The sequence below is a fragment of the Sorex araneus genome, chromosome 2 (assembly GCF_027595985.1).
Source record: "Sorex araneus isolate mSorAra2 chromosome 2, mSorAra2.pri, whole genome shotgun sequence".
In the NCBI taxonomy this organism is placed as follows: Eukaryota; Metazoa; Chordata; class Mammalia; order Eulipotyphla; family Soricidae; genus Sorex; species Sorex araneus.
Window position 1 is genome coordinate 240,076,278 of NC_073303.1, and position 14,589 is coordinate 240,090,866.

At 62.2% G+C, this 14,589-nt stretch overlaps 3 protein-coding genes across 4 annotated transcripts; 2 read left to right on the forward strand and 1 right to left on the reverse strand.

The window, feature by feature from the left end:
• Positions 1–3,130: 3,130 nt before the first annotated feature.
• PCP2 (Purkinje cell protein 2) lies at positions 3,131–5,680 on the forward strand. Its single transcript, XM_055125099.1, has 4 exons — positions 3,131–3,547; positions 3,659–3,773; positions 4,351–4,487; positions 5,473–5,680. The coding sequence occupies exons 1-4, from the start codon at positions 3,545–3,547 to the stop codon at positions 5,590–5,592; spliced, it is 375 nt and encodes a 124-aa protein (XP_054981074.1). The 5' UTR covers positions 3,131–3,544; the 3' UTR covers positions 5,593–5,680.
• On the reverse strand, positions 5,680–7,603 carry LOC101556911 (protein PET100 homolog, mitochondrial). 2 transcript variants are annotated; one of them, XM_055125102.1, is made up of 5 exons: positions 7,462–7,579; positions 6,800–6,951; positions 6,603–6,689; positions 6,441–6,473; positions 5,680–5,839 (listed from the first exon to the last, which is right to left on the reverse strand). In XM_055125102.1, exons 2-5 carry the CDS (start codon positions 6,884–6,886, stop codon positions 5,756–5,758), a joined length of 291 nt encoding a protein of 96 aa, XP_054981077.1. In that variant the 5' UTR covers positions 6,887–6,951; positions 7,462–7,579; the 3' UTR covers positions 5,680–5,755. The 2 variants fall into 2 exon arrangements, with proteins under 2 accessions (XP_054981077.1, XP_054981078.1); XM_055125103.1 differs by lacking the exon at positions 6,800–6,951 and having other exon boundaries at positions 7,462–7,603.
• A 173-nt stretch (positions 7,604–7,776) lies between these two features.
• XAB2 (XPA binding protein 2) lies at positions 7,777–14,491 on the forward strand. The gene is made up of 18 exons (XM_055125044.1): positions 7,777–7,856; positions 8,436–8,584; positions 8,827–8,950; positions 9,110–9,307; positions 9,722–9,856; positions 9,942–10,106; positions 10,861–11,005; positions 11,268–11,419; positions 11,504–11,623; positions 11,972–12,103; positions 12,217–12,462; positions 12,983–13,145; positions 13,225–13,415; positions 13,500–13,622; positions 13,732–13,903; positions 13,990–14,119; positions 14,205–14,314; positions 14,403–14,491. The coding sequence occupies exons 1-18, from the start codon at positions 7,806–7,808 to the stop codon at positions 14,471–14,473; spliced, it is 2,577 nt and encodes an 858-aa protein (XP_054981019.1). The 5' UTR covers positions 7,777–7,805; the 3' UTR covers positions 14,474–14,491.
• Positions 14,492–14,589: the final 98 nt, after the last annotated feature.

Sequence of the window (14,589 nt, forward strand, 5' to 3'; positions counted from 1 at the left end):
ATCTATAAAGACACACCGGTGCTGGTTTTGTCTTTTAGCTGGGAGGCAGAGGTCTCTGCACTCCCCAGATCAAGATTTAGGGGGCAGAGGGCTGGAGTGATAGCACAGCAGGTAGGGCGTTTGCCCTGCACTCGACCAACCCAGGTTCGATTCCCAGCATCTCATATGGTTCCCCAAGCACCAACAGGAGTAATTCCTGAGTACAGAGCCAGGAGTAACCCCTGAGCATTGCTGGGTGTGACCCAAAAAGCAAAAAAAAAAAAAAAAATTTCAGAAGTAGAATGACAAGAGGCCAGAGGAAGGGCGCCTGGGAGGCCCCAAGAAGCTGAAGTCACCTTTAGCACCCCAGCCTGACCCCGGGGGGTACCTGCTATCCCCCCACCTCCTCCTTTATGAGGGGACCAGTCATTCTTGCTTTTCTGGGGCCAACTGGATCCCCCCTCAAAAAGCTAAGTCGAGGGGTTGGAACAATAGCATAGCGGGTAGGGCGTTTGCCTTGCATGCAGCTGACCTGGGTTCGATTCTCAGCATCCCATATGGTCCCCCGAGCACCACCAGGGGTAATTCCTGAGTGCAGAGCCAGGAGTACCCCCTGTGCATCGCCGGGTGTGACCCAAAAAGCAAAAAAAAAAAAAAAAAAAAAAGCAAAAGCTAAGTCGAGCCTCTCAGAACACATAAACAGGAGCAGAGAAAATGTTTCAGAGGATGTTATGCTGGAGGTCAGGTCCCCTAGGAACCAAGTGTTGGTCCGCGTCCCAGTTCAGAGCTACAAGCCAAAGACCACGCAGGGCTACCCGCCCCTAGGCCAGACGAAGATCCCACACTCATAGGTGGATGTGGGGGTTCTATCCCCCTCCCAGTTAGGGAAATCCCCTGGGAAACGAGATCACTGGAGGAAGGAGCAGGGTGGTACCAGGTTGGCATTCATTATTTGTGGGGGGGACATGTGGACGTGGGTCCCTTCTTCCAAGGGGACAGTTGCTTGGGGACCAAGATGCTGCATATGGCCTGTTCATCTCTTGAAGACACTTGTTTGGGTTCCAGAAAGGTATCCTGGAGGTACAGGGAGTGCCTGTCCACACCCCCAGTGATACCCACCTCCATATCGTTAAGGAAAGCTGCTCTGGAGAGGAATGAAGACCAGAAATAGGCTCATGAAAAGAAACAGTCGCTGGGGCTGGAGCAAAAGCACAGAGGGTAGGGCGTTTGCCTTGCACGCGGCTGACCCGGGTTTGAATCCCAGCATCCCATATGGTCCCCTAAGCACCGCCAGGAGTAGTTCCTGAGTGCAGAGCCAGGAGTGACCCCTGTGCATCGCCGGGTGTACCCCCCCCCAAAAAAAAAGAAAGAAAAAGTCGCTACTGAGGCTGGAGCGATAGCACAGAGGGTAGAGTGTTTGCCTTGCACGCAGCCAACCCGGGTTGGATCCCTGGCATCCCACGTGGTCCCTTGAACACCACCAGGGGTAATTCCTGAGTGCAGAGCCAGAAGGAACCCCTGAGCATTGCCGCGTGTGACCCAAAAAGGAAAAAAGAAGTCTCTAGTAAGAGAAGTACCAAGCTGTTGGGGCCAGAGAAATAGCCCAGTGGGGAGGGCATTTGCCTTGCACACGGCTGCCCTGGGTTCGATCCCATTGGTTCGAATGGTCAGGATAATCAGCAGTAATTCCTGAGCGCAGAGCCAGGAGTAAACCCTGAGCATCACCAGCTGTGACCGCACACCCCCCCCCCCAAAAAAAAGAATCAGGCCGGAAGGGGGAAGGGGTTTATTGAAATACTCCCAAGGATCCCCACTGAAGTCCCGATTCCGTGTTCTGGAAAGATTGACAGTGAGGTACAGGAAGCCTGGGATTCAGGGTAGGCTGGCTCCAGGGCTTTCCAGCAGGTTCCAGGAATTATGACAGCCATTAAAAAAATAAAAAGCATAAAAAAAAAATCCCCGGGCGGGGCTGGAGCAATAGTACAGCGGGTAGGGTGTTTGCCTTGCATGCAGCTGACCCAGGTTCGATTCCCAGCATCCCATATGGTCCTCTGAGCACCGCCAGGGGTGATTCCTGAGTGCAGAGCCAGGAGTAACCCCTCTGCATTGTCAGGTGTGACCCATAAAAAAAAATCCTGGGGCAGTGGCTTAACCAGCCGCACAGCCCAAGGACATGGGCTCCCCTCCGTCCTGCCCACCCCCCCAGGTGACCTCTCAGAGACAGTTCATCTTGGTGACGGGGAGACAGCAAATCCCAGCTTGAGGGTCTGCAGGTTGTGGGGGGGGGCAGTGAAGAGATAAAAGGGGGTCCAGAGAGACAGCCCTGGAGCTGGCTGGGGGGTGAGATGGGGGGTCCTCTGTGATCCAGGGGTGTCCATCTCTTCCTTCCACTACCCTATGACAGGAACTGGGGAGGCCCATTCGGAAGCTCAGGGGTACTCAGAGGTTTCTCCTTCCTCTGCCTTCAGGAATTACTCCTGGCAGTACCTGGGGGCCTATATGGGATTCTGGGGGATCAAACCCTCCCCACTGTCCTATCGCTCTGGTCCAGGGTGGGCCCGCTCTGGCCTGCACCCACTGTGCAGTGACCTGCCCTCCCCAGCCTACTGTGCCCCCCCGCCCCCGCACCCCGACCTCTCCCCGCCCCAGTCCCTGGCATCCAGCCACTGAACAACTATGTGGATTATCTTGATGGGGCTTAAGGCTGGGTGGGAGCGCATGAGCGGGAGCCCAGCATCCGGGCCTGGAGGGTATTTCCTGCTTCCCCTCCCCCTCCTTTAAAAAGCTTTCTCAGGGGGACTGCGATAGGACAGTGGGGCGGGCGTTTGCCTTGCACGCGGCCGACCCCGGTTCCATCCCTGGCATCCCATAGGGCCCCCATAGCACCGCCAGGAGTGATCCCTGAGTGCAGACCCAGAGGGAAGCCTCGAACACCACCAGGTGTGACCCCCCCAAAACCCAACTCAACCCCCCCCAAAAAAAAGCTTTCTCAGGCTCAAAGCCAGAGCAGAGGCCAGTGGAGTCATGGATGAGACTGGGATAAGGATGTCCAGGGGGACAACCCCCTCCTGTAGTGACAAGGATGAATCGGAGCCGGCCAGCCTGGGACAGGGGTGGGGGCGCTCCATAAACAGGCCCCACCCACTCATCCCCCCCAACTCCTGGGGAGGCCGCCAAAGCCGAGGCAAACTCGTTTGTGGGACACCTAATTAGCTAGCGGGTCTCCCAGGACCCCTGACCCAGTTGCTGCCTGCGGAGGTGCCCCTGGGAAAGGGGGTTCGTGCGCTCGGCGCCGCCGCTCGGACAGAGGTCAGGGCTGATAGGGTGGACCCCGGGGGAGGTGCTGGGGGGTGGGGGCTGGTGCGAGGATTTAGGGGTGACCCCGCCCCCAGGCAATCCTCCCATCTGGCCCAGAAGTAGGACACGGCTCCCCCTGCACCCCCCTCCCCGCCTCCGCAGCCTCTCCCACGAGGGGGGACCACGTCAGCCGGGGGGGGGGGGGGGGACGGGGAAGGAGCCGCCGGCCTCATTTGTAGCAGCTCAGCCGAGCCGAGCGGAAGGGTCTATGGTGAGAACGGAGGGAGCGGTGGAGGCAGGCTGGGGCGCGGGGAGGGCGGACCCCCGCGCTGAGGAGGGGGAGGGATGCTGGTGGGACCTACGGGGTGTTGTGTGTCCCCAGGCGGGCGCCCCGGACCAGGAGGGCTTCTTCGACCTGGTCAGCCACGTGCAGGGCGGCCGCATGGAGGAGCAGCGATGCCAGCTGCAGGCCGAGCCGGGCCAGAGCCCCGAGAGCTGTGAGCACGGACAGGGGGTGGGTGTGAGGGGCGTGGGTGGGGGGGTGAACGGGTTGACCCGCGATGAGAGTCTGGAGCCACAATGATGAGCCATAGGGTGGGAGCTCAGGCTTTGCATGGGGAGATGCGGGTTCCTCGGGCATTTGGAGTTTCCTGGGAGTAGCACTCGGAAGGGACCCCCATTAAACCAGAACGTCTGAGGGGCTGGAGCGATAGCACAGCGGGTAGGGCCATATAGCACGGCCGACCCAGGTTTGATAACAAGCGTCCCATATTCTCAGCGTCCCTGAGCACCCCCAGGAGTCATTCCTGAGTGCAGAGCCAGGAGTAACCCCTGTGCATTGCAGGGTGTGACCCCCCCCAAAAAAAAACTGAACGTCTGAGCCTTTGAGTGGCCTTGGGGGGTGCTGAAGGTTGGGAGGGGGCAAAGGGCCGGAGAGTGACCCATGAGCTTCTTGGGTGAAGTGACTGGGGATAAAGAGGCTAGATGGGAGCTCCAGTTGGCAGGGGTGGGTCGGCAGGACAGGTCTGGAATCTGAGTCTGTGCCCACCTGCACACTCCACCCCCTCATGCCAGCCCCCGGAACAGAGCGTGGCCCTGCACCCGAGATGGACAATCTCATGGACATGTTGGCCAGTACCCAGGGCCGTCGCATGGACGATCAGCGCGTGACTATCAGCGCCCTGCCCGGCTTCCAGCCTGTGGGCCCTAAGGTGGGTGCCTTCCCGCCACCCCCCTCCCACCTCCATCAGCGCCCCATCCTGGGGACCCCCTGGCCGCAGGGTTCTGCTCGATATGGCACCTGAGTGAGGAACGGGGGGACACAGCAGCCTGGATGGGGCTGCCCAGGTCAGGCAGGGGGATGTGTGAATGTCAGAACTGAGGCTGAAGACTCCAGCTAGGGCCAGAGATCAGCCCCTGTCCGGGGTGAGTGACCCTGTCCCCATTCCAGGAGGACACGCACCCCACCCCCAACCCACACGGATGCAAAATGCACCTGTAGCTGCTCACCAAGACTTTGCGGGGGAGTCTGGAACAATGGTACAGCAGGGAGGGCATTTGCCTTGCGCACAGCCAACCTGGTTCAATCCCTGGCATCCCATAGGGTCCCGCAAGCACCACCAGAAATAACCCATGAGCATCACTGGGTATGACCCAGAAAGAAAAAAAAAAGACTTTGGGGAGATCCTCGAGACATCCCCAAAGGCTGCTGTCAAGGCTGAGGAGCTGAAACACTGAGGGCTGGGGCTAGAGCGACAGTCCAGCGGGAGGGCGCTGGTCTTGCATGTAGCCAATCCGGGTTAGATCCCCAGCATCCCATCAGGTCCCTCAAGCTTCTCGAGAATGGATTCCTGACTCAGAGCCAGGAGTAAGCCATGAGTACTGAGTGGGTATGGTCCCCCCCCCCAAAAAAAATTGTGAAAATTAAAAAATCGGAGGCTGGAAAGATAGTCCAGTGGGGAGGGCACTTGCCTTGCACATGGCCTACCTTGCACATGCCATTGGGTCCCCCAAACACCACCAGGAGTAATTGAAAGCAGAGCTAGGGGGTCATCCCTGAGCACTGCAGGGTGTGACCCAAGCCCCCACCTCTTCATGAAAAAGAGGGGCTGGGATGGAGGAGAAAGGACGAGCACTCAACTCCCCCCCCCCATCCCTACTTAACCTCACTCTCCCTCACCTGCCTTTCCTCCACAGGACAAAATGCAGAAGCGCCCTGGGACCCTGAGCCCCCAACCCCTGCTTGTGCCTCAGGACCCGATGGCACTCAGCTTCCGTCGAAACAGCAGTCCCCAGCCCCAGACCCAAGGCCCCTGAAGGGCCTGAGGAAGCTGGGCGGGCCCCGTCCCCCCCAACCGGCTTCTCCTACAGGCAGATAATAAAGGACGGCTTGAGGACAAGGAACCGAGGAAACTGAACGTGTATTATTTGGCGCGTGACTTCGTGACAGGTGGGTGGGCAGGTGGGCAGACCGAGGGCCTCAGGAGCTGTGCTGGGCCGCCCGAAGGAGCTTCTCCTCCCGCTGTTTCCGAAGCCGCGTCTTAAACTCTTCCACCTCTCGGCGCTATGCGTGGGGCAGGTGGTAGGAAGGAAAGACAGTAGAGGGTGGGGATTGACGGACCACACATACACAATACACAAGCCACACACACACAAGCCACACACACACACACACACACACACACACACACACACACACACACACACACACACACACACAGAGCTCAGGGCCCGGATCTCTCTTCCTCCACCCTAGCCCCCCCAATTCCCAGCTTCCCAGCTGAGTTGGATGGCCAGAGCACAGAAACGCCTAGGCTGGTTAGAATCAGGGCCTGCTCGCAGCCTGAGAGATGGGTCAGCAGGAAAAGTACTTGACTTGCATGCGGTGGCCCCTCCCAGAATCCCTGGGACCGCGTAGGGTGCCCTGAGCTCCACCAGGAGTGACCCTGAGCTCTGCCAGGTGTGGTTCCCAATCTCTCCTACGCCGCCCCTCCCAAAAGAACCAGGATCAAGAAGAAGCAAGCTCAGTGTCATGGGCCAGACAGCGTTTCCTGGAAATTAAACCCTGGGCTCTCAGGTCCCTGGCTGCAGCTGGGGCCAATATTGGCACGGGGACCCCTCCCCGCCATGGATACCTCTGGTGGCAGGAGCAGGGTGTCACTTACATGCTCTTCTGTCTCAGGAGGCCACAGCTCTCTCTGTGGGGACAAAGTCGCAGCTCCAGGCACGTCCTGAAGCCTGACCTGGGGGGGATCTACTGGGCTCCCCAGGCGCCCCCAGGCCTGGATCCTTCATCCCCCAGACCCTCCAAGGGTACCCGCACCCACCTTGCGCTGTATGACGTCCTGTTCAAACCATTCAGCCTGATTGGCAACCCAGAACATGGCCACGGGGAAGGTGAGGTAGAGAACCATCTGGAAGGGCAAGCGGTGGGATAAGCAGAACTTAAGGGCTCCATCCCTCACCTCCACGTGTAGGCCCAACCACCAGGAACCCCCAAACACCTCCGTGGGGGCCTCCTTACCAGGAACCCCAGAGCTCTCTTGGATGTGTTCGAGTTTATTCTCTGGAGCCAGAGAGAGCTCAGTGGGCTGGCGAGCAGGCCTGGCATGCAGGAGGACCCGGGTCTCACAGCCTGCAGCGTATGATCTCCCCGCCACACACCCCCAGCACCCGCTGAAACAAAATCTATTTCTGGTGCAATCCAAGAGACCTTGCTCCCGAAAGCCCCTTCCAAGTCCTTCTCAAAATGCTCCCTTCCTTCTGCACCACACCCTCGGCTTTCTACTGTAATCAATGACAATCAATGCAATCAATGACAATACCATCAATGCAATCCCTCCAAGTCAGATCCACGAGGGATCCTCCCAAACACGGGAGAAATCATTTTTCATATTCCTCTCTAAATCCGAGGATTTAAGATTCCCTGCTGATGACACCCATCTCAAGCCCAAGGGTTCCCCCAGAGACTAAAGTTTTTCCCCCTCCCCCGCTCCATCGCCCCTCTCTTCTTCAGCTAGCACCCCTCCGCCCCGCCAGGTCCCGCTCCAATCTCTGCACCTTCTTCTCCAGGAGTGCTCTCTCTTTGACCTCCCCCCCCCTTTTAGGTCTCCTCCTCTGGGCCACCAAGACGCCCTCCAATCCAGCCTCCCTGCCCGCCCTCTCCCAGCCCTGGGGTTCACTGACCCGAAAAACCTCTAGCTTCACCCCCATCTCAGCTGCTTCCAGCCTTCCAAAGTCGCTTCCGCCCCCCCCCCCCCCAGGCCCAACTCTCCAGCAAGACAGTAGCTCATTGGGATTTCGCGGGGTCCACGGCTGCAGCCGATTGGTCGAGGAGGCCCCTCGTGACGTCATCTTCAGTCACTTTCCCACTACTTCCGGTCTCTGGCGCTTCCGAGCGGAAGGTCAACAAGGCAGGGCCGAGCGGGGCTAAAGGGTTCTGGCCAATAGGAAGTAGACTTGGCTCTGGGGGGCGGGTCTTGGGCGGGTGACGTATAAACTCCGCGACTCTCGCCCGGAAACCCCGGAAAATGGTGGCGATGGCGCGACCGTCGCGTACCGAGCGGTCGGACCTCGTCTTCGTAAGTCCGCTAATGGGGCCGAGGGTGACTTTTTGGGGGAGACAGAGAGGCCAGGGACGCCGTAGGAAACCGGAGTCCAGCCTCCCTGGGGGAACGAGGCAACTTTTTTGCCGGGCCCGAAAACTTGGGGAAAGCTAACGGGCCAGAGAGGCGGGACCGTGATGTCCGGAGCAGGCTGGCCTGGGAAACTGCAGCCCTGGAGGCGAACCGGGTGGACAAGGGAGCGTGATGGAAGGGGGAGTCGTCGAACTAATATAGAAAAGATCCGCCAGGGGTCGGAGCGATAGTACGGCGGGGAGGGCGTTTGCCTTGCTTGTAGCCTACCTGAGCTCGATCCCCGGGACCCCATTTAACTCCAGAGCCTGCCAGGAATGATCTGTGAACGCGGAACCAGATGTGGCCCCAACCTTCCCCACCCCCACCCCCCAAAAAAGAAGAATCTCAGTTTCGGGTTATCTAGCGAGCCTGCTCCGATGGGCACTAGGACCAGTTGCTGGTGGAGGGCTGGAGGGCGGGTCCTGCACCCTGGTTTTGGGGGCAAACGCTCTCGACCCACTTCCCTCTCCCCCCCGCCCCCAGGAGGAAGAGGACCTCCCCTATGAGGAGGAAATCATGCGGAACCAGTTCTCCGTGAAGTGCTGGCTCCGGTACATCGAGTTCAAACAGGGCGCCCCCAAGCCGAGGCTCAATCAGCTGTACGAGCGGGCCCTCAAGCTGCTGCCCTGCAGGTGGGAAGCGCCTCAACTGCCCTGTGGGGTCCGAGGGGGTTCCCCCACCTGGGGCTGCTTCTCACCAGACTGACCGGTAGAGCTGGAGGTGGGCAGAAGTGTCCTCCCCCTGCCCCATGCTGACAATTGTCATCCGGGCCCAAGCACCACCACCTGGAGGGCGGGGGGGAGCAGGGAATAAAAGTTTGGGGGGCTGCGATGCTGACCCACTGTGGTCCGCGCTCCTCTCCGCCTTTCCTCAGCTACAAACTCTGGTATCGGTACCTGAAGGCGCGCCGGGCACAGGTCAAGCACCGCTGTGTCACCGACCCCGCTTATGAAGATGTCAACAACTGCCACGAGAGGGCCTTTGTGTTCATGCACAAGGTGGGGGGCCGCAGTGGGCTAAGGTGGGGGGGCAGGCCTGGAGCGGCATCTAGACTTGGTCCCTGAGGACGTTCTTTGACTTCTGGGTCCTACCTTGGGCCAGGGGTGGGGGCCGCAGCTCACACCGGCCGCCTCTGCCCACCCCCCCTCCCCTGCCAGATGCCGCGTCTGTGGCTCGATTACTGCCAGTTCCTGATGGACCAGGGCCGGGTCACGCACACACGCCGCACCTTTGACCGGGCGCTGCGGGCGCTCCCCATCACGCAGCACTCGAGGATCTGGCCTCTGTACCTGCGCTTTCTGCGCTCACATCCGCTGCCCGAGACGGCCGTGCGGGGCTACCGGCGCTTCCTCAAGGTGAGCGGGGCCGGGGGCTGGAGCGATAGCACAGCGGGGAGGGCATTTGCCTTGCATGTGGTTAACCCAGGCTCAATTCCTGGCATCCCATAGGGTCCCCCGAGCACCGCCAGGGGTGATTCCTGAGTGCAGAGCCAGGAGTAACCCCTGTGCATCGCCAGGTGTGACCCAAAAAGCAAAAAATAAATAAATAAATAAAAATGAGGTGGGCGGAGTCTTGGACTGGGTTCTGGCTGTCCCCGTCTGCCAGTCGGGTACCGTTGTGAACCAGAGTCCCGGAGACCCACCATGCTGGACAGGGGTGGGAGACGGGCAGGAAGGAGCTCCTGGCAGAGCTTAGCGGCACAGGGCCAGGCTGGGTCAGCCCAGGCTACCCCTCGGCCCTGACGGGGGGTACGGCCACGCCCTCCCCAGCTGAGCCCCGAGAGCGCCGAGGAGTACATTGAGTACCTGAAGTCCAGCGACCGGCTGGATGAGGCGGCGCAGCGCCTGGCCACGGTGGTCAACGATGAGCGATTCGTGTCCAAGGCTGGCAAGTCTAACTACCAGGTGGGCTGCGGTGGGGAGCCCCGCCGTCACCGCCTCCCCCCGCCGCCCCACGGCCGTGACTGAATCTCTGCCCTGCCCTCAACAGCTCTGGCACGAGCTCTGCGACCTCATCTCGCAGAACCCCGACAAGGTGCAGTCCCTGAACGTGGACGCCATCATCCGCGGCGGCCTCACCCGCTTCACTGACCAGCTGGGCAAGCTCTGGCGCTCGCTAGCCGATTACTACATCCGCAGCGGCCACTTCGAGAAGGTGCGGGGCTGCGGGCTAAGCCGGTGCCCCCTGGGACATGAAGGAGGGGGGGCTCCGAGACCCAGGGTGCTCTGCGTGCAGGAGAAGCCCTAGTCCTGTCCCCAGCCACCACTGGTGGACCCTTTGCGACTCCTTGAGGGTCTGTACATGAAGGCGCGGGGTCCCAGACAGCCCCGTTGGGGCCAGCCCTAGGTTCACTCTCCCTGGCTGGGGGAGCTCTCCCAGCTGGGGGCCTGCCTGCCTGCTTTCCTACCTCTCTCTGCCCCCCACCCCGGCAGTGCTCACGACTGACTCCTGCTTCTGCTCAGGGATCACTCCTGGTGGAGCTCGGGGGACCCTATGGGGTGCCTGGGATCAAATGGGTTAGCCGTGTGCAAGCCAGCGCCCTCCCTGCTGTACTGCCCCTCCACCCCCCATTCTCGGGGTACCTTTCTCCTCAAACTGGGGGTGGCCGTGTCTGTCACAGTCACTGCCACTGCCCTCACCCGTGTGGGCTGACTTGGCGCCCGGTCGGGGAGTGGCGAGTCGGGGTGCTTGGGGGTGCCCTCAGGGCTGTTGGGGCTGGCCTAGGGGGTGTGGGCGCAGAAAGCAGCCGGGTGAGGGGGTCGGGCAACAGGGGTTGGCCTGGGCATCTACATGGTGTTGAGACCCCTCCTTGGGCCGCTGCAGGGGAAATCAGCCAAACTCAGGGCCGGGGTCCTGTGGGGTGGGTGTGGGGTGGCCGCCTGTGGATCTGACCGGCCCGTCCCCACAGGCTCGGGATGTGTACGAGGAGGCCGTCCGCACCGTGATGACCGTGCGCGACTTCACCCAAGTGTTCGACAGCTACGCACAGTTCGAGGAGAGCATGATTGCGGCCAAGATGGAGACGGCGTCGGAGCTGGGCCGGGAGGAGGAGGGTGAGCACAGGGCGGGAGTAGGGGTGAGGGCATCTCCCAGGGCCCTTGGGACAAGGGCAGGTCTGAGGTCCGTGGGGCGCGTGCACTGGGCGGGGCAGGGGGCCAAGGCGGGCAGGGAAATGGAGGCGGCCACAGCCTCACTGGCCGCGCCCCCTGCAGATGACCGTGGGGTCCGTGGGGCGCGTGCACTGGGCGGGGCAGGGGGCCAAGGCGGGCAGGGAAATGGAGGCGGCCACAGCCTCACTGGCCGCGCCCCCTGCAGATGACGTGGACCTGGAGCTGCGCCTGGCCCGCTTCGAGCAGCTCATCAGCCGGCGGCCCCTGCTGCTCAACAGCGTCCTGCTGCGCCAGAACCCGCACCACGTGCACGAGTGGCACAAGCGCGTGGCCCTGCATGAGGGCCGCCCCCGCGAGGTGCCCCCCCGCCCCTGTCCCGCTGCCCCCCCATCTTCCCTGTGCCTGCCCCCCACCCCCACCTGACCCAGCTCCTCCCCTCAGATTATCAACACCTACACGGAGGCCGTGCAGACCGTTGACCCCTTCAAGGCCACAGGCAAGCCCCACACGCTGTGGGTCGCCTTTGCCAAGTTCTACGAGGACAATGGGCAGCTGGACGACGTGAGTGCCCACCCGCGCGCCTGTGTGTATCCGTGTGTGTATCCGAGTGTGAGATCACGGGAGTGTATCCACATGTATGTCTGTGCTTGTGTGTGTGTATCCTTGTGCCTGTCTGTGTATCTGGGTGCATCTGTGTCTACATGTGTCTGCACGAGTCATACACATGTGTGTCTGAGTGTATCTGCACGTATGTACGTGTTTGCCTGCACGTGTGTATCTGGGTGTGTGTGTGTGTGTGTGTGTGTGTGCGTGCGCGCGCACGTGCGTGTGTGATCCTCATCTTCCAGGGGAAATGTGGCCATCAGGGGGCTGTGATGCCCGCCCTCAGCGCTGCTCCCGTGCCCGCAGGCCCGCATCATCCTGGAGAAGGCCACCAAGGTGAGCTTCAAGCAGGTGGACGACCTGGCCAGCGTGTGGTGCGAGTGTGGTGAGCTGGAGCTGCGGCACGAGAGCTATGACCAGGCTCTGCGGCTGCTGCGGGTGAGCAGCCGCCCAGGGGTGTGGCTGGGCGGGGGAGGGGGTGCGGGGTTGGCGCCAGAGCCCGAAGCCAGCTCCGTCCTCCCCGATGCCCCATTTCCCCCTCCCCCCCACAGAAGGCCACAGCGCTGCCGGCCCGCCGTGCCGAGTACTTTGACGGCTCCGAGCCGGTGCAGAACCGCGTGTACAAGTCCCTGAAGGTGTGGTCCATGCTGGCCGACCTGGAGGAGAGCCTGGGCACCTTCCAGTCCACCAAGGCCGTGTACGACCGCATCCTGGACCTGCGCATCGCCACGCCCCAGATCGTCATCAACTACGCCATGTTCCTGGAGGAACACAAGTACTTCGAGGAGAGCTTCAAGGTGGGTGGGCCGGGGGGCGCTCTGCAGAGCCGTACCCCCAGGCTGCTGCCGAGGCCTCGTGTCCTCACCAGTTGTCACTCTGGGCTCGCCTCCACCTCGTGCACCCTGGGGTCTCGTCATCCTTGGATGTCATTCCTTGCCCAGATGACCCCGGACACTGGGGGCTTCCACCCGCACTGGGGAACGGAATGGGGGAGTGGGCGCGCAATCAGGGTTTCATGGGCAAGTCCTGTGCATGTGTTGGGGTGGTGGGGGGATCTCCCTGTCCCGCCTCTGGGGCAGCACTCACAGCCCCTTGGGGTGATTTACGTGAACACATGCCCCTGGGGGAGATGCCCATCCCCCCGCCTAAGGGTCCGACTGGGTCTGCTGGGGGCTGGGTAAGCAGGTGTGCACACCCCCCAACACTCCCTTCCCACATCGGCTCGCCTGGTGGCTGCCGGCACAGCTGGGGCTGGGCGGGGGAGGGTCCCAGGATGATGGGGTGGCAGCTCCCTCACCCCCCCCACCTCTCTTCCAGGCTTACGAGCGCGGCATCTCGCTGTTCAAGTGGCCCAACGTGTCTGACATCTGGAGCACGTACCTGACCAAGTTCATTGCCCGCTACGGGGGCCGCAAGCTGGAGAGGGCGCGGGACCTGTTCGAGCAGGCGCTGGATGGCTGCCCCCCCAAATACGCCAAGAGTGAGTATGGCGGGGAGTGCGGGGGGCGGGTAGGGATGGGGGCTCCATCAGGTCGGCCACTGAGCCCCGCGCCCCGCAGCCCTGTACCTGCTGTACGCGCAGCTGGAGGAGGAATGGGGGCTGGCCCGCCACGCCATGGCCGTGTACGAGCGCGCCACCCGCGCCGTGGAGCCCGCGCAGCAGTACGACATGTTCAACATCTACATCAAGCGCGCGGCCGAGATCTACGGCGTCACCCACACGCGCAGCATCTACCAGAAGGCCATTGAGGTGCCGGGCGCGGGGGTGGGAGGGGCAGGGGGGAGCCTGGCAGCCATGGGAACCCCCACCACTGAGCCCCGCCCTGGCCCCCAGGTGCTGTCAGACGAGCACGCGCGGGAGATGTGCCTGCGCTTCGCCGACATGGAGTGCAAGCTCGGGGAGATCGACCGCGCCCGCGCCATCTACAGCTTCTGCTCGCAGATCTGCGACCCCCGGGTGCGCCTGGGGCTCCCCTTGGGCGGGCAGGCAGGCGGGGGAGGGAGGGTGGCGGCTGTAGTAGCGGCCCCACCCCGAGCTCACGGAAGCCCCCCACTGTTCCCCACAGACCACCGGGGCCTTCTGGCAGACGTGGAAGGAGTTCGAGGTGCGGCATGGGAACGAGGACACCATCCGCGAGATGCTGCGCATCCGCCGCAGCGTACAGGCCACGTACAACACGCAGGTCAACTTCATGGCCTCCCAGATGCTCAAGGTGTCGGGCAGCGCCACGGGCACGGGTGAGCTGCACAGCCTTCCAGGGGTGGGGGGCACAGGGAGGGACCCCGTGTCCGTGTCTGAGCCCTCGTGTCCCCCCTCTCTGCAGTGTCCGACCTGGCCCCAGGGCAGAGCGGCCTGGACGACATGAAGCTGCTGGAGCAGCGGGCGGAGCAGCTGGCGGCTGAGGCTGAGCGTGACCAGCCCCCTCGGGCCCAGAGCAAGATCCTGTTTGTGAGGTGAGGGCGCCCCCACCGCCTCTGCGGCCCAGGGCAGGATGCAGCCCAGCGCCACCGTGTCCTTGACCCCCCCCCCCCATTCCAGGAGCGACGCCTCCCGGGAGGAGCTGGCCCAGCTGGCCCAGCAGGCCAACCCCGAGGAGATCGAGCTGGACGAGGAGGACGACGACGACGAGATGGACCTGGAGCCCAACGGTGAGGGCCAGCCCAGTGTGTGTGTGTGTGTGTAGAGGGGGGGTAACCAGCTTCCTGGAGGGTCACCCCTGTCCCCTTCCCCGCCCAGAGGTGCGTCTGGAGCAGCAGAGCGTGCCGGCCGCCGTGTTCGGGAGCCTGAAGGAAGACGGACCCCAATAAAACCTTTGTTTGTTTGTACCCCACGCTCTGTGCCTCCTGCCTGCCTGCCTGTGCCGGGCCCAGGTGCCCAGAGGCCTTGCCAGCTCAGTGGAGCCCTGGCCTCGGGCCAGCCCCCC